Source organism: Budorcas taxicolor, chromosome 10 (assembly GCF_023091745.1).
Source record: "Budorcas taxicolor isolate Tak-1 chromosome 10, Takin1.1, whole genome shotgun sequence".
NCBI lineage: Eukaryota > Metazoa > Chordata > Mammalia > Artiodactyla > Bovidae > Budorcas > Budorcas taxicolor.
In genome coordinates, this window is record NC_068919.1 from 86,654,106 (window position 1) to 86,671,698 (window position 17,593).

At 53.9% G+C, this 17,593-nt stretch overlaps 1 protein-coding gene across 1 annotated transcript in view; it reads left to right on the forward strand.

Moving 5' to 3' along the window:
• Positions 1 to 11,534, forward strand: part of TMEM63C (transmembrane protein 63C) — a 33,986-nt gene extending 22,452 nt beyond the window's left edge. Inside the window, exons 16-23 of the mRNA XM_052647099.1 lie at positions 343 to 408; positions 3,087 to 3,249; positions 3,473 to 3,578; positions 3,975 to 4,142; positions 6,551 to 6,660; positions 8,097 to 8,102; positions 8,191 to 8,256; positions 11,146 to 11,534. Coding sequence (XP_052503059.1) covers positions 343 to 408; positions 3,087 to 3,249; positions 3,473 to 3,578; positions 3,975 to 4,142; positions 6,551 to 6,660; positions 8,097 to 8,102; positions 8,191 to 8,256; positions 11,146 to 11,346 — 886 coding nt within the window. The 3' untranslated portion in view covers positions 11,347 to 11,534. The remainder of the gene's footprint in view (positions 1 to 342; positions 409 to 3,086; positions 3,250 to 3,472; positions 3,579 to 3,974; positions 4,143 to 6,550; positions 6,661 to 8,096; positions 8,103 to 8,190; positions 8,257 to 11,145) is intronic.
• Positions 11,535 to 17,593: the final 6,059 nt, after the last annotated feature.

The window sequence follows — 17,593 nt, forward strand, 5'->3', positions numbered from 1 at the left end:
GCTGGGGAGACAAGCCATACCTCCCAGCTGCCTGGCAGCCCAAGGTGGAGGAAATGTGCAATAGAAATTCAGAAGAGGAGGAGAGCGCTGTGGGAGAAATGGCTGGCAAAGGTTTGCTAGAGGGGAGGCCTTGAGTGGAAAGGTCAAAGAGGCAGGGGCAGGGTGGCCAGCATTAAGAAGAGAGGCAGTGTGGATTGGCCAGCGGGAGTATTAAGGTGCGAGAGTCTTCAGGGAGCAGGCAAGGACGGTTGGAAGGAGGGAAGCCAGCCCAAGAGAAATTGAACCCCAGGCCTTAGTTCATCGATTCACTAACTGGAGGGTCTGCTTTATTCTTGCTTCTAGTTTGGACGTCTTTTTGCATTGGCTCTTTGACATCTACTATCTGGAGCAGGCATCCATCAGGTTCCAGTGAGTACTAGAGTGCATGTTTCAGGCGTACTCCCAGTGTTCACCGGGGCTTTTGTGGGATCATACCAGCTGGATATGCCTATCCTTTATCTGCTCATATAGGTAGAGAGGAATGTGTGCCAACACTCTCATTAGGCAGCTTCTTAACGTTTCCTGTGCCATGAACCCCTTTGGGGGTAAAGCCCCAAAATTCCTCCTCTGAATGAAGTTTTTCAAATAATTGTAGATTCAAAAGAAATTGCCAAAAAAAAAAAAAAAAAAAAAAAGCCCTATATACCCTTCATCCAGTTTCCCCCAGTGGTCACATCTTGCATAACTAAGGTACAGTATCAGAACCTGGAAAGTGACATTGATACAATCCACAGAGCATGTTCAGATTTTGCCAGTTTTATATATACTCTGAGTAGATTTCTTATATATATTTTTTAATTGGAAGATAATTGCTGTACAATGTTGGTTTGATTCTGATTCGATTTCTTTTTAAACAATTATTTATTTTTGGCTGTGCTGGGTCTTCATCGCCGCACCGGCTTTTCTCTAGACTGAGAGCGGGGGCTGCTTTTTGTTGCAGCGTGGGCTTCTCATTGCGGCGGTTTCTCTTGTTGAGGAGCGCAGGTTCTAGCATTTGGGTGTCAGTAGTTGTGCAAGTGGGCTCAGCAGTTGCGGTCCCCCGGCTCTAGAGTACAGGATCAATAGTTAAGATGCACAGCTTGGTCGCTCCGGGCCATGTGGGATCTTCCTGGTCCAGGGACTGAACCCATCCATGGCTCTTGAATTGGCAGGCAGATTCTTTACCACTGAGCCACCCAGGAAGCCCAGAGTTCTTTAAATGTACAAAATACCTGGGCTATAACAAAAACTGGTTATGTCAAAATATAGTTACCGAAAATATTTTAGAATTCAAATGTATGATACAGTCTCTGTTAATACATTTAATAATAGGTCAATGCATTCTAAATGGAAGCAAGCAAAAGTTACATTTTATTGTTTTAAAGCCATCTATGTGAAAATTGATGCTACTTAGCTAAAAGAAGAACATTCAACTGGAACAGAGGAGTGCATTTTTGACAAGGCAACATGCAGGTCTTGCTGGACATCCAGCCAGGTTCTCCTTTTGTTTGGTTTTGTTTTGTCTTCAGGGTTACAAATGTTCAAAGTCCCAATTTTTCAAAGATGTGCTGTTGCCAATGCCACGCAGGCTTTCATAGCTTGCTTTATAGGGCAAGAGCCAGAATTCTCCAAGCTCGCTACAATTAAACTAAGCTTAGTTTTACCCAAGATGAGTGAGTTCATCTTTGGCTAGGTCATTATTTTTAACACAGTTTGTAAATATATGAGAAGGAGAAGAATTGTGAGTTCATGACTCAACTTTGATGCCCTCAAGAAAGAATAGCTTTTGAAGGAGTTCTGAAATATGTGCAGGGGCTCACAGATTTTTCTTCTTGAGGGAGTTATCAGAACTGTATAGACAACAGAGATGCTTGGGTCACCAATGTGAGAACAGGCAGTGTGATAATCCATTCAGGTGGCTGAATGGCTCTTAGTTGAAGTTGGCCAGCTAGCTACACGTGTGCAGACAGGAAAATCTCAATCATGTGAATTTAACATGTCTAATTTAGTGGCCTAATAACTAGCATCATTTTGAAGAGATGATGAATACAAATGGTATTGTGAGCGCTCAGCAATAAATACAACATGATATGAAAATACCTCACTTCAACTGGCGACATACTCACAGCCATGGCTTACATGCCTGTGATTTGTTGCCTCCGCTCTTAATGGAAGGAAGTGCTAAACTGCAGAAAGTGAAGATGCAGTCTTTTCCCTATTCAAGGTCAGTTCAGTTCAGTCGCTCAGTTGTGTCCCACTCTTTGCGACCCCATGAATCGCAGCACGCCAGGCCTCCCTGCCCATCACCAGCTCCCGGAGTTCACTCAGACTCACGTCCATTGAGTCAGTGATGCCATCCAGCCATCTCATCAAGGTCACAGACCCCCAAAAGTCTACCTATGAACTCTCCAGGGTCTGTGGATCCAGTCAAACAGCGCTTCTTTATTTTTGTTTTCTTTAACAGCCCTTCTTTAGATCAAGCCAGTACATATGTCTCCTAACCCATCCACACTTGCTGTACACCACCCCTATCCTTGCTCCAAAGGGCCCTTTTTTAAGTTACATTGGGCTGGAAACTCATGTATACAGTCGGCCTTCCATATCCACGGATTCCACATCTTCAGATTTGACCTACTGCAGATCAAAATATTCAGGGAAGAAAATTCAAGGAAGTTTCCAGAAGCAAAACTTGAATGTGCTGTGTGCAAGCAACCACTTGCATAGCGTTTAGTTGTATTTACAGCTGATTACATTGTGTTAGGTGTTACAGATAATCTAGAGACAGAGTACTCAGGAGGATGGGCATGGCTTATCTGCAAATATTATTGACATTTTCATATAAGGGACTTGAGCATCCCTGGATTTTGATATCCACAGGGGCTCCTGGGACCAACCACCCGCGCATACCAGGGGATGACTGTATTTGAAAGCTCTTCTCCCCATCTCTATCTCCACCCCCTGCCCATCCCTTCAATTCTCTTCCTCTCTCTCCTCTTTGCTCCCAACGTCTCTGCCCTCCCCCTCTTCTCCGGCTTCCTCGGCCATCTCCTGCCCTCCTCCACACCCAGGTGTGTGTTCCTGCCAGACAATGGCGCCTTCTTTGTCAACTACGTCATCACGGCAGCCTTTATTGGCACAGGCATGGAGCTGATGCGCCTGGGGTCACTCTTCTTGTATACCATCCGCCTCGTCTTCTCCAGGTCGGAGCCAGAGAGAGTGAACATTCGAATGGTGAGGGCCAGGCCCTTCCCTGACACAGCCTTTGGAGCTTCCCTTGGGCGGCTGTTGGAGTGGGGGGTGCCTGTTAGAAGTGTGGAGCAACCTGAGGTTGGGAGGCCTGGTGGGCGGAAGGGGCCAGGTGCTTCTCCAACACCAGCCTTGGAGGGGAGGCTGCCTTGCTGGATGAGGAGCTGCAGAAGCAGCCAAGCCAAGTGGACCCTACCTTCTACCCCAGAACCAGGCCATGGACTTCCAGTATGGGCGCGAGTACGCGTGGATGATGAATGTCTTCAGTGTAGTGATGGCGTACAGCATCACCTGCCCCATCGTTGTTCCTTTCGGTGAGTCGTCCCTGAGGGCCCCCCTTCCGGGGGGAGCTGCACCCGCCGTTGCAGCTGGGAGCCCCAGAGCATCCAGCTCCCTCCTGGCTCAGGAGGAGACCCAGGGCCAGCGGATCAGAAGGGCAGGGAAGGGGGGCCAGGTTGGTCAGGAGGGCCGGGATTGGATGGCTATTTACAGAGGATGCTCTTTAGGGAATGACCACTTACCAAAATGACAGAATAGGTGCTAGGATTCAAGGGAAGCAGCTGGGCACGCGGGATCGGCCGCACAGGGCTCCCGCAGCCTGGCCCTGGCCCCCTTGCCACTGTGGCCGACCTGTGTCTGGCATCTCGGGTCCGGGGGAGGGGAGGGTCTTGGGATGGCCTCTGAGCCTGCCTCCGTCTGCCGGCCCCCAGGGCTGCTCTATCTGTGCATGAAGCACATCACGGACCGCTATAACATGTACTACTCCTACGCGCCCACCAAGCTCAACGAGCAGATCCACATGGCCGCCATCCACCAAGCCATCTTCGCGCCGCTCCTGGGGCTGCTTTGGATGCTCTTCTTTTCCGTCCTACGCTTAGGTACGTGCCGAGCCCCGCGCCCCCGCCCCGGCCTCCCGGCCTCCCCGCCTCCCCGCCTCTTGTTCCCCCATCGCTCCATCGCCCCTCACCAACGACTCTTGCTGAAACAGACCAAGCCCCGGAAGGAGCGAGGTGTTCCTTGTGGAGCACGGCCTCGCTCAGCGCCTTCTGTAGGCCCAGCGGGCTCGTGTTAGAGTCCCGGCTGACCTTGGAAGTTAAGGGGTAGCACCGGTGTGGTCCAAACTGTATACATTTCGGTTTACAATTTTCAGGGAAAAAACAACAACAACAAAAACATCCTACTCCTTCATTCTAACTCAAGGCTGGCAGGAAATAAAATATTATAGTGTCTATCATCAGTCAGTTCAGTTCAGTTGCTCAGTCGTGTCTGACTCTTTGCGACCCCATGGACTGTAGCACGCCAGGCCTCCCTGTCTATCACCGACTCCCTGGAGTTTACTCAGACTTATGTCCACTGAGTCTGTGATGCCATCCAACCACTTCATCGTGTCATCCCCTTCTCCACCCGCCTTCAATCTTTCCCAGCATCAGGGTCTTTGCCAATGAGTCAGTTCTTCATATCAGGTGGCCATAGGATTGGAGTTTCAGCTTCAGTTCCCTGCAGGAAATCAGGGTTGACTTCCTTTAGTATTGACAGTGGGTTGCCATTTTTCACTCCAGGGTATCTTCTCAGGGATCAAACCCTTGTCTCCTGTATCTCCTGCATTGGCAGGCAGATTCTTTACCCTGAGCCATCTGGGAAGCCCCCTGGCAGACTTCATTTTTTAATAAGACTTTTCTGCCAGGTATAAAAGACTACAGATTTATTATCAAAAATAGGAAAAAATGGAAAGATTAGAGTTTGAATGCCTATCATCTCACCTACAGCCTCCTGTCTGCTGCTCCCAGACCTCACTCTGTGCATGTGCTTTAAAGGACATGGCAGAGTAGGAGGGGGTTTACTGATCGACTTTACACAACTGTGGCTCCATTTTATTCTAGTCGGACTTACAGCCTGAGTTTCTTCACTGAACATTATGCTCTGAGCAGTTTCTCCCATTATTAAAATACTGTTTGAGCACATGTCTTTTAATGGCTGCATTAATTTGCCAGTTTTAGTCAGTTCTCCGTTGTTGGGATAGTGAAGCTGTTTACCATTTTTTGCTTTTATAAAAACACAACGATAAACATCATTTTGCAATAACTTCCGACTGTAAAGACTGATTTTTAATATTCATGTAGTTAGAAAACTGCTGTCATGAAAAAGTTACCAAACATCCCCAAACGAAACATAAGTGACTTTTAAATTCTGAATTGCTTTTCCGTGCTGTTAGCACATGTCATAGAGTATGCTTACTTCAAAAGGGCTTATGAGAGTTAGACAAATTTCATATGATATTGCTTATATGCGGAAAATGATACAAAGGAACTTATCTGCAAAACAGAACCAGATTCACAGATTTAGAGAAAGAATTTATGTTTACCCAGGGGGAAGAGCAGGGAGGGACACAGTAGGAGTTCGGAATGGATATGTACACACTGCTATTTTTTAAAACAGATAACCAACCTCAACCTACTGTATAGCACAGGGAACTCTGCTCAATATTCTGTAATAACTTATATGGGGGAAAGTATTTGAAAAAGAATAGATACCTGTATATGAATAACTGAATCCCTTTGCTGTATACCTGAGACCAACACCACACGGTTAATCAGCTGTAGCAGTAGTCATGTTAGTCACTCAGCGACTGATTGTGACCCCACAGACTGTAGCCCGCCAGGCTCCTCTGTCCATGGGATTCTCCAGGCAAGAATACTGGAGTGGGTTGTCATTTCTTTCTCCAGAGGATCTTCCTAACCCAGGGATCGAACCTGGGTCTCCTGCATTGCAGGCAGACTCTTCACCGTTTGAGCTACAGGGAAGTCCACTCCAATATAAAAATTTTAAAGAATTTTTTTTTAAAGTGGCGGGGAAGGGCTTACAAGGAAAGGTGTGGGTCAGTCACTGCATTTGGGGACAGGGATATAAATGAGTGACCTGAAGGAGTGACATAAATGACTCAGATACTTCCCAGGGACCGTGATATGGAAGGTAGCTGACATCTAGGGGGACATTAAATGGGCACCTAAGTGGCTAAGTAAATGAATTTTTTTTCGTGGAATCCACCAGATGCTGAAGTCTAAACTGGTCAGGTAGCACAGAGGGATGATGTCCCTGGTGGGGCTCATAGATTATGTGGTTAAGAGGAGAGCTAGGCAGAGACATTTCCACCCTAGGCTCCAAACTCCTGAACGGGTGCTGGGCCGGGGCCCCAGGCATATGTCAGCCGGGCCAGCATCTCTGCCAGCGCCCCGCACGCAGCTCTGGTCCTCAGGCGCCAAGCCCACGCCTCTCCTTCTCCTTGCAGGGTCCCAGCATGCCATCACCATCTTCTCCCTCACCACCCTTATTATTTCCATAATAATGGTCTGCGTTGCCACCTTCCTGGGGAAGATGTCGAAAATGACTAACTATGAGGTGAGTTGCCAGCCTGCCTTTCCTCCCGCAAGTTCTCCCCAGGGCGCACACAGCTTGAGGACCCCCCCTGCCTGAGGTGTCCACAGCATCAGGGCGCTGAGAGGCTCTTGCCTTTCTCTCTGATGGTGGGATGGGCAGACAGTGCTGGGTGTGCATACTGTGTGTGTCCTTGCACTGGCCCCAGAATCACGCCTCCCAGGGCAGAAGACAGTCGTCCTCTCCTCTTCCCCCCTCTGATGTCTCCTCCAAACCACAGGCTGCTGGCCCATCCCTCCTACGATGTGAGCCTGTCCAGCCTCAGAGCTGCTGGGGCCATTCCAAGGGATGGAGGGTTGAGAAAAAGGACGGAGTGAAGGAGTAAAAGAGAGGGTGGTAAGGATGATACCCTGGGGAAGGGGACCAGTCATCTAACTGTGAAGAATATTAGGATACTCTGATCTCATCTGGAGGGGAGGCCTGGCTCTCTGGGCCCCATGACTCCTTTGACTGTTTGCCAGCATTGTTGTTTAGTTGCTAAGTTGCGTCCGACTCTTTGCAACCCCATGGACTGCAATACACCAGACCTTCTGTCCTTCATATCTCCTGGAGTTTGCTCAAACTCCTGTTCATTGACTCAGTGATGCCATCCAACCATCTCACCCTCTGTTGCCCCCTTCTCCCCCTGACCTCAATCTTTCCCAGCATCAGGGTCTCGGGGCCCAGCCAGTTATTAGAGAAGGGAGCCCATCCATGCCAACAGAACTGTGTGCTCTAGATCAGCACTTCCTAAAGTGGGGTGACTTTAGAAGTGCACTGGAATGATTTCCAGTGGACCGAAACCTTTTCTGTTTTTCCTGGTTACACCTTTATTTTTCTAGTTGACCTTGTTTATGGCAGCTGACACAGGATTTTTGTTTATAATAGCGAATTGTTTCCTTTTCAAATGAATTTAAATAAGAAAGAAAGTTGACTTCAAGTACTAGCATACTACTGAGTGGAGAAGGGAACCTCTGAGAAGAGGATCTTCTTGCTTCCGGTGGTCCCATCTCTGGGGTCCTGGCATAGGCGCTTACTCCCTTTCTCCCCGGACCCTCCTCCATCTCCTGGCCTGAGTCCGTGCTAGCCAGCACCTGGGCAGATAGCATCTGTGGCTCTTCCCAATGCAACAATGTCGTGGGATCTGGTTGTTCAAGTGTCCACTCCAGAGACAGAAGGTGACCTCCATCTCAGATAAAAGGAAACTCTGGCAGGGAAGAGGGGATTGTTGACGTCAGGGCTTCTCCTGGAATCAAAGCAGCAGGCTCATCTTTGCACCACGGCTTCCCACAGCTCCTTCCAGAAGGGTCTCCCCAGCATCCCGGTCTTCACTCTGTCCCCCAAGGGTTCAGCCCGGCCACCTGGGCTGCAGGTCTGGAAAAACAGAAGATGAGTTGAAGGGGAGCGGGGGCCCTCTTAAGCCTGAGGTTAGGGTCTGAGTTTCTCTGGATATGGGGAGGGCGGCGGGGGTGGGGGGCCATTCACTGCCCCTCCCTGTCTCTCCCACTGCCGCAGCCCGAGGAGATGGAGACCGTGTTTGACCTGGAGCCAAGCAGCACCTCCTCCACACCAACCTCCCTTGTGAGTCAGTGCCTTCGCCCTGGGACAGGTCGGGGTCGGGGAGTGGGGTGCTTACAGGGATGGGCTTCTCCAGCAGTCTTGTGGGTGCACCAGCGGTTAGAGTCCACCCTGGGTATCGGGGAGGAGACGGGGTGCCCGGGACTCCCCCCTCTGACGCAGCAGGACTTGGCCCAGGTCAGATTGTTGCCGTGGCCCTGGCTGAAGAGCCTTCAGAATGATAGAAGATCCAGGAATGTCTCCAGGACACACTATAGAAGGAGCTCAGAGAGGAAGAGAAAGGGCAGGGCGGACTCAGCCTCAGCGAGCTCAGTCGTGTAGACGCAGGGGCCTGCTGGGGTCCTTCGGCCTCAGGACCGAAGGCTGCCGCCAAGGGCGCGGGTGCCAGGCAGCGTGGCGCGGACAGAGCTGCCGCGAGCTATTGGAGGTCTGCACGGAAGGGTAAGACGAGTGAGCCCGTCAGCTTGAGAGGAGACGAGGCTGGACTCCGAGCGCAGGGGTCCCGCAGGCTGGGTGCTGGCTCCCACCCCCGTGGCTCAGCCTGAGACAGGCACGAGCGCACGCCGAAACACGGCCACAAGGGTGGATGCCAGGCTGCCATGGCATGCACTGAGCTGGGTACTGGATTGGCCCGTGCCCCGATGCCAGGGTGCCTTGGAGGAGCACTGAAGAAGAGCACCAGCCAGCCCTGGGCACTCAGGGAAGGCTTCCAGGAGGAGGGGAGGTCTAACCAGACTCCAGGCACAGGAGAGTTAGGGGTTGCCGGATGGAAGAGGGTGTCGGGGAGAGCACTCGAGGAACAGGACCAGCCTGTGCAAGCGCCCAGAAGAGAGACTTCAGGGCATCAGGGAACCAAAGACAGTTTTGGGCCAGGGGCAACTGCCGAGCAGGCAGCACTCACCGAGTGGGTGGGAGGGGGTCCCCTTAGACGACAGTGGGAGGACGTGCCCACGCCAGGCGCACAAAACTACAGGCCTCACTCTGAAGCGAGCCCCGCAGAGAGGGCCCAGTGAGCTCTGGGGGATGGCAGGGGGGATGGAGCTTCAGTACCAGGAGAGACAAAGGTTTCGAAGCAGGAGTCTCTCTCCACGGAGCATTTCTCCTAGGGCCCTTCTAAGATGACCCTTCCAGAATATTGTCAGCAGTTGGTTATTGAAACCTTGCAAACTAGATGCTTCACCATTCTTGCTCTTGATCTTAACGCTTAACCCACACGGGGGGTGGGGGGGTGTTTATCCTCATATTACAGATGAGGAAACTGAGGCTCAAAGACCTGACTTAATTTAGACCCTAGGGTACTACTGTGCAAGAAAACGGCAGAACAAAGTTTGAACCAGGTCTGCCAGACTGCAGAGTTTGAGCTTTTCTTTTTTTTTTTAAAGAAATTACTGGAATTGATTTTTTAAATCTTTCATTATTATAACAGAGATTTCTGAGTGTTGCAGGTAACTATGGGGGAAAAAACAAGCCAAAATAAAATAAAAGTCCATATTTCTACCACCTACAATGACCACTGACACCTCAATGTATATTCTTACAGATACATATTTCTTCTAAAATGTCATAACACTGCACACTGTTTCATAACCTGTGTTTTTAGTTAACAATCTCCGTCTTCCTACATATATACGTTTTTACCTCTTCAAATACCTAGTCCATATTCAACTTGCCCTACGGTTTCAGAAATATATTTTACAGCTTGTCCAAACTAGGATCCAATCCAGGGTCTGTGCTGGATTAATCTGGCCCCTGCCCATGTCCCTTTTCTTTCAGCCCCATCTCTATTTTATGACTTGTTGGAGAGACCAAGCCTATAGTCCTCCAGAAGGCCCCGTCTTCTGGCTTTTTCTGGCTGTTTCTTCATGGTATCATACAGGAGGTTACAGTATCTCCTGTATTTCCTGAAAACTAGAAGTTAGGTTCAAAGGCTGGAATTGAAGATTCAAGTTCAACACTAGGGCCTAGAACATTACAGGCAGTGTCACCTGAGGAGATATATAATATCCCATTTATTGCCATTAATGATGCTAAAGTGACTCTCGGGTTCAGGGATGACTGCTGGCTTTTTCCATTTTTCAGTTACCATTTTCCCTGGAGGACCCAAAAGTTACCTATGGGGTTGACTTGGGCCCTATGAAAATATCTAAATTCTATTGCAGAAAAAAATGTTCCTTCATCATGTAGGGTTCTTTAGTCTCACTCTAATAAACTCCTACAGAAAAGGTTTCATTCTACCCAATAATTACCTGTTTTCAAAATAAGGAGTTGGTTTCAAAGTCCCTTCAAAGGACAACAGACAGCCCCATCCCTGTTACTTCTTGTGTGTTTTTCTATTCGGCTGTTGTCCCAGGCATTCCTGAGCCCGGGCCTGGACTTCACAGGTCTCATGACTAAGACCTCAGATGGCAGCCTTGGTTTCAAATCCTCATTCACGGGCCTGCCAGCAACGCAGCCCAAGGGTGTTGGATGCATCGCTCAAGCTGCGATAGAAAGCGCACTAGCTCAGGAATGGGGGTTCCCCCACCAGACCCCCAGTGTCAGGGAGCCTGTCATCTCCCCCTGGGTTCAGCCGGACCTGGAACCGAGACAGAACGGCACGTGTGCTGAAGGAGCAATGGGCTGGGAGTTAGGAGACCACTGACTAGTCCAGGGAGCATGTAGATGCCCTCTCTATGCTCGAGAGCAACCGGGAAGGCAGACTGGGCAGGCTGGCCATGACGCGGGCTGCCAGGGGAGGAGGAAGGAGCCATAGCGTAGAGGGCGGGGGCCCTGAGAAAGGTCGAGCGTCAGGGCGGGGTGGGCAGGGTCGGGTGGAGGGTGTGCCCAGATGGACATGACCTCGCCTCGCCCCGCGTGTGACCTTGTCCCATCTCCCTTCTTTGTCCTGAGCAGCTGTATGTGGCCACCGTGCTGCAAGAGCCAGAGATGAACCTGACCCCCGCCTCCTCCCCCGCCCAGCCCACCTACGGCACCATGAGCAGACAGCCGGAAGAGGGAGAAGAGGAGAGTGGTGTGAGGGCCTTTTCAAGGGAGCTGGACTCGGCCCGGTTCCAGGAAGGAATGGAACTGGGGGACCAGAGCCAGTATCACTGACCAGGACCCAGGCCTCCACCTGGCAACTCCAGCCAGGAGTGGCTGCCAGGGGAAGGGCCTGGCAGAGAGAGGCAGCAGGGCGCCCTGGTCTGCCCCCCCAACACATCCTGCAGACTTTGGAAAGGCTCCAGCGGAGCCCTGGCTGTATCTCTCGGCCACGTGGAGGCCCCGGCCTGCTGACCAGCCGGAACGGGAGACGCTGGGCAGTCTAGATAGAAGGGCCTCCCCAGGATGGGACGGAGGATATAGGCAAGCCTCGCCTCTTGGCAACAGCGGCTGGAGCCCAGAGCACAGAGACTGGAGACTTGGAGGGCTTTCCTGGGGTCACGAGGAAGGTGTGCCTAAGGGAGGAGGCAGGAAGAAGACTCTTTGGGGTCTTCCCCACCCTTCCACCAGCTGCCCTGCCCGAGGAGCTTCTGCGGCTGCGCCACCCCCCACCTACCCTCCTCCCAGCCCCATCCCTCCCTTGCAGTCTGCGGAGGACCCAAGACACAGAGGACCACCTCCTCCCAGCTTTCCCACATGGAGAGCCGCAAGGAAAAAGTCCTGCACCCCACCGGCAGGAAGGGATGGGTGAGACCGTAGATGGGAAGGAGGCGACTGACCCCCCTCTGTCCCCCGCTCCTCATCAGGGGTCCCAGGAGCCACAGGGTAGAGATTTGTTCTCTTGTCTGTCCCTGCAAGGGTAACGGGGCTCATTAAATGGGACCTGTGTGCATTCTGATGAAAGCAACCCAGGCTGGTTACTGTCAGGCGGGAGGGACAGAGGCAGAATTCACGGAGTTGGCTGGGGCGGCGGGGAGGAGGAGGTGTCTTCTCCCAAAATGCCAAGTGATGAGAAACCAGATATGCCTCCCCCAAGCCCCAGGGCCTAATGAGAGGACCCCCAAGGTCAAGGATGTGGCTTCTGAGAGCTGCCCCGCCTCATACCCATCTGAGTGCCTAAGCCCCCAGCCAAGGTGAGGGGGGGCATAGTTTAGGGTAAGAAGCCCACGCTGCAGACCAGGCACTGATTGGCCTTTCCCCAGGCTCTAAGCGGGACCCATATCTCCTCTCTGGGCCGCCCTGCACTCTCGGCTGAAGAGTGCCTCCGGCATGGTCCTGGCTCAGACACTGTGGATTCCCTGTGGGTGGTGGGGTCGGGGGTGCTCAGGCTGCCCTCCCAAAGCGGCCACCACCCGGGACCCGGAGGAGCTGAATCCTGAGTAGGAAGGACTCTGGTGGCACCCTCGCCCCAGGCAGGGAGTTGCAGGCCTCAGCCTCTGGGGACAGGTGGCCCACCAGGACCGCCAGGCAGCCAGGCCGAGGGAGACACAGAGAAGGGCTGCAGGGGCCTCGGCGGGGTGGGATGAGCCACTCCAGGTGGGGTCTGTGTGCTCTAGGGCTTTCCTGAGCTCTGTCATCCAAAGGCCTGGGTCCCTGCGGCCAACCTCCTGAAGGCGGGCACTCGGGTCCCCCTCACCTGGGTGTTAGCCACCAGCTCCTGGGCACACGGGTGCTCCTGAGTTCAGATCACTTGAGCCTCACTTCCACTCCCCTCGCTGCCCATATCCTGGCTCCAGAAGCTCCAAGCTTGACCCCAGAGGAGAAATAGCACTTGAGCAGCAAGAAGCCCTGCTCTGCCCCGACCCCACCACCCCACCACTGCGACCTTGGCCCAGACTTCGGCATGAGGGCTAATTTCCAGAGAGAGCCTGGGTCAGCTGGGGGGAGAAGGGGGTCTTACCCCATCCAGGTCTGAATAAGGAGGAAATTATCCCCATAAACCCAGGCCCCACAGGCCTGCTCCCCAAACATTTCACCAGCCGTCAAGGGGAAGGGTCCCCTCCAGAGCAGAGCGGTCAGGACCCCTGGCCTGGAGCCCTGTCCGCCACGGGGAGGTGGCGACTCCAGCCCCTCCACCCCCCACCAGCCCCCAGGTGTCCAGCAGGCATGTCCCACCAGAAGCTGGCCTGAGGGCTCCCTCTCTCCTGGCACCTCTTGCTGGCATCCAGCCCCCGTCTCGTGGTCCCCGCTGGACCATTCCTGCGGCGGCTGCTCTCGCCTGGTCCCCCTAAGTCTGTGGAAGCTGCGTATGGGAAGGGTCCCAGCAGATGACACAGCAGCAGGGCTGAGGCTGCCTGCTCTGAACCTGGGTAAAAGGTGGCCTGGTTCTGAGAGAAGATGGGGAGGGTGTTGGGAGTGTTGGAGTCCCCTGGCATCTCTACTCTTCCCAGAGACCCAGGGCAACCAGCCGGGGCCCCGGCCACAGCTGCTCCACTCGCTCGGGGCGCGGGTGAGCCTGGGTCCCGCCACAGCACAGCCAGGCCCTCCTCGGGCATTTCCCCTCCAACCTGCACCCTCGGCCCACACGGGTCTCACCCGCTGGCCTCTGCCTACCACCATCCACCCCATCCACAGCCCCCTTCCCCACCTGCCCCCTGCCCCATCTGTCCCCCACGGCCTCCCCTGACCCCTAGAGCATCAGACCTGCTCCTCTCTGGAGGGAGCTGCCTCCCAGACCAGGGATCGCCTAGAGTCTTCGAGAAGCGCCCCTCCCTGGGCCTAGGGCAGCTCCACACCTGCCTGCCTCTTCCTCAGAAGCTTCTGGAAGCAAAGTGCCTATTAGCAGCATTGCATCCTCTGGGGACCCCAGTGGGGCGTGTGGACTTCCCTTGGCCACCACCACTTAAGGAATGTGCCAGAACGCCGAACCTTCTTGTTATTAACGCTATGACCGTGCCTTGAATAAACAAATCCTCCCAACCTTGGCTGGCCTGTGCCTCTGAGTCTGAACCTGCCTAGCAGGGCCTCCAATCCATCTGGAAGGAGCCGGAGCTCCTGGAGGGGGCCAGGCTGAAGCACATGTCTTGCGCTGTGGCTTTGGCACCTGGGACCGGAAGCTGTCCCCCTGGGAAACCCTTGAGCCCTGAGGTCTTCCCTGGCCCCTGGCCTCACAGGAGAAGAAGGCCTGGCAAGCGCTGCCTGGTCTCCTGGAGAGCCCAGAAGTGAACCTGCCTCTTTCTTTCCACTGCGGGTGCTCTGAGAGTCCCCTGACCCGTCTGCTAAAAGTGTGTGCTCAGTTGTATCTGACTCTCTGCGACCCCACGGATGGTAACCTGCCGGGCTCCTCTGTCCGTGGAATTTTCCAGGCAAGAACACTGGAGGGGGTTGTCATTTCCTACTCCAGGGGATCTTCCTGACCCAAGGGTTGAACCCGTGTCTCTTGTGTTTCCTGCATTGGCAGATGGATTCTTTGCCACTGTACCACCTGGGAAATAGATGAGAACTTTCTGGTCGCTGAGGTACCTAAGAAGCCATCAGGCAGCCTCCGCTGGGCAGCACAAGCTCCAGCTGAGTGCTATGCCCTGAGAGCTGGCTCTTGGCCTGATGAGCAGCTGGATTTGACCCATGGAGGACCCCAGCAGAGGCAGCAGGCGAGGCTCAGGTCTGTACCAGTCTCAGCCAGCGACACCGGGGCGGGGAGAGGTTAGGGAGAGGTTGGGCACTTGGGCTGCCTCGTCAGGCCTGAACGGAACAAGAAAACCCTCTAGCAAAGTGTAGTTATGTCAGCTGTCATGCCCATGACAAGGAGGAAAACTTCCCTACCCTGGGGGACAATGACATGTCCTCGCCTAGGAGACCAGGATTCTGGGCCTTTCTCTAGGCAGCGTGGTGTCCCTTCACTGGTCACCTCATCCTGAAAGCAGGAGGACGGGAAGTCAATCGCTCAGTCCATTATTGAATGGAGCAGATTCAGCTGCAGGGATAGAGGGAATGGGGCGTGGAGGGGGGCTTCCTCCGTCACTGCCCCCTGTGAGGGCAGAGGACACTCTCAGGGCTCGATTCCCAAGGGGTGCTCGGGAGCACCCTTGCTGGACCTTCTCCCCAAGCTTTCATGGTCCACTCATGGGGGTGGGCTCAAAGCTCCCCATGATGTGAGCCTGGCCAGGGGCCCAGGCCCCAGGCCCCAGGCCCTTGACCCCTCTCCCCTCAACACTATTAGTTTCTGAGTAGAGTCAGATAAAATCCACAAAGACACTTCAGTGGAGAGGAGAGCGGGAAGACCACCCTGGCCGGACAAAAGGGGCTGGGTTCCATGGCCTGGAAACAGGGATGGGGGGTGTTGGGGAGGGGGAACTGGGCAGATGGCCAGGAGGGAGGCCTGGTGCCAGGGCAGTCCAGGATGCCAACTTCATGGGGCTCTGCCCAAGAGGGTGTTGGAGCACCACCCTGAGTGCCGGGCTGGGGTCTGCAGGGCTTGGGAGGAAGCAGACGGGCCCTGGACTCCTGGAGGCTCTGCCTGTGGAGGCCAAGCTTCTGGCGGCTCCCTGCCACCCTCCCAAAGCCGTCGGGGAACTCTGTGCTGGCTGACTCTGCCAGCAAAGCTCGCTCTGTAAAGGCCCTGGGGAAGCGTGGCAGAGTCCAGCTTCTGGGAAGACAGCACGCAGGTTTTTTTTTTTTCAGCAGAGGCTGTTTTCTGAACATCTGAGATACTGTGGCCTTGACAACCAGCAGCCCAGCCTCTCTCAAGCCTCAAGTACTGGGTCTCTATTCTGGCTGCCGGTGGAAGTCTCCTTGGAGATTGTAAACAATCCCAACGTCCAGGCCGCCTCCCTGAACAAGCCAGAATTTATGAGGTGGGGCCCGATCACCTCTGTTTCACACAATCCCCCCAGTGACTCTGGGGTGCAGGAGAGTTGAGTGGGCAAGGCTCTCCTGAAGCCATCAGGAAACCATCCCAGCCTCACGGAACCAGGGCAGCTGGTCCCAGCACCTCACACCGCCTTCACCTCCGGGAAGGGGTAGCCCTGTAGCTGCTGGTTGTCATTTAGTTGCTCAGCCATGTCCGACTTCTTTTGTGATCCCATGGACTGTAGGTTCCTCTGTCCATGGGATTCTCCAGGCAAGAGTACTGGAGCGGGTTGCCATTTCCTTCTCCAGGGGATCTTCCCAACCCGGGGATGGAACCCGTGTCTCCTGCATTGACAGGCGGATTCTTGACACTGAGCCACCAGCAGAGCCCCCGGTAGCCGTACCTAGTTACAGATGCACAGGCTGGATAACCTCTCGTCCCTTCACTCTGCCTCCAAAGAGCTGAAATAGCAGGTGCCTGGCAGATAACCAAAGATTAGGCCCAAAGAAGCATTTGCCGTTGGGCTTACAGTGATTAATGCCAGCGGGGGGACGACTTCTGCTGTAATCACCTTTCTTGGCAATAAGTACTACTGTTGGGTCGGAGAGAGACACAGATCAGCCTCGGGGGTCACTTCCACCTAGCTCAGCACCTTCAGCCATGGTTTGAACCCGCCCCCTCCCCTCCCTTCCAAACACAGAGCCCAAAGTGCCTTTCCTGACAGTCTTCCCATGTCGATTGCAATGGAATGTAAGTGCAATTAACACATTTAGTGGAATGTCAGGACAGGCGCTTTGAAGAAAAAAACAAAGCAGGATGGGAAAGTGTCTGGAGATGGGGAGGACTCGGGACAAGCTCCGGGGGAACCAGACACATGAGCCAGTGGAGGCGGCGTGAAGGGGACGGGGAAACAAATGGATGAAGGGGCTAAGGACCAGAGAGGAGGCCGCAGTGGCCGGAGCAGAGTGAGCGAGGGGCAGAGGGGTGGGGGTGGGGTCTGAGGGGAAAACGGGGCTCCGTGGGCCAAGCACTGGAGGATTCATAGCAGGGAAGAGACACCCCCTCACAAGCCACAGGGAGGGGACAAGATGGAAGCAGAAAGCCCCCTTGGAGGGCTCTGATGAGGGCAGCCTGGAGCAACCACATGGTAGCTCAGACAAGGAGAGGGCAAGTGAAAGAGGAGAGAGGAAGTGAGATTTGGTACAGGGCTTGCAGATTCCTGGATAGATTCGGCGTGAGGTTTGAGCAAGGAGGTAAGGATGACTCCCAGTTCTTCAGCCCGAACAACTAAGTAAACTGGTTCACCACGGTTGAGAAAGCTGGGAAGGAGCATGTCCCAGAGCTCCACCTGGGTCATGTTACCTCTGAGATGGTGCCCGATGCGAATGTTGGGCGGGTGGCTGGAGACAGAGTCTGGAGTAGAGGTGAATTAGGCTGGAGGGGTGAACTCTGGAGCCCTCAGCATCCAGATGGTGTGGAAAGTGTGGGACTGGCCGCGACCTCCAGGGGTGCAGGCAGAGGTGAGGAGGAGGCCAGAGGGAGATGGGGAGAAGAGTCTGCAAGGGAGACTGAGAAGGAGCCACAGAGAGGAAGGGGGAAACCAGGAGAGCCTGGCGTCCCGAAAGTCAGGGA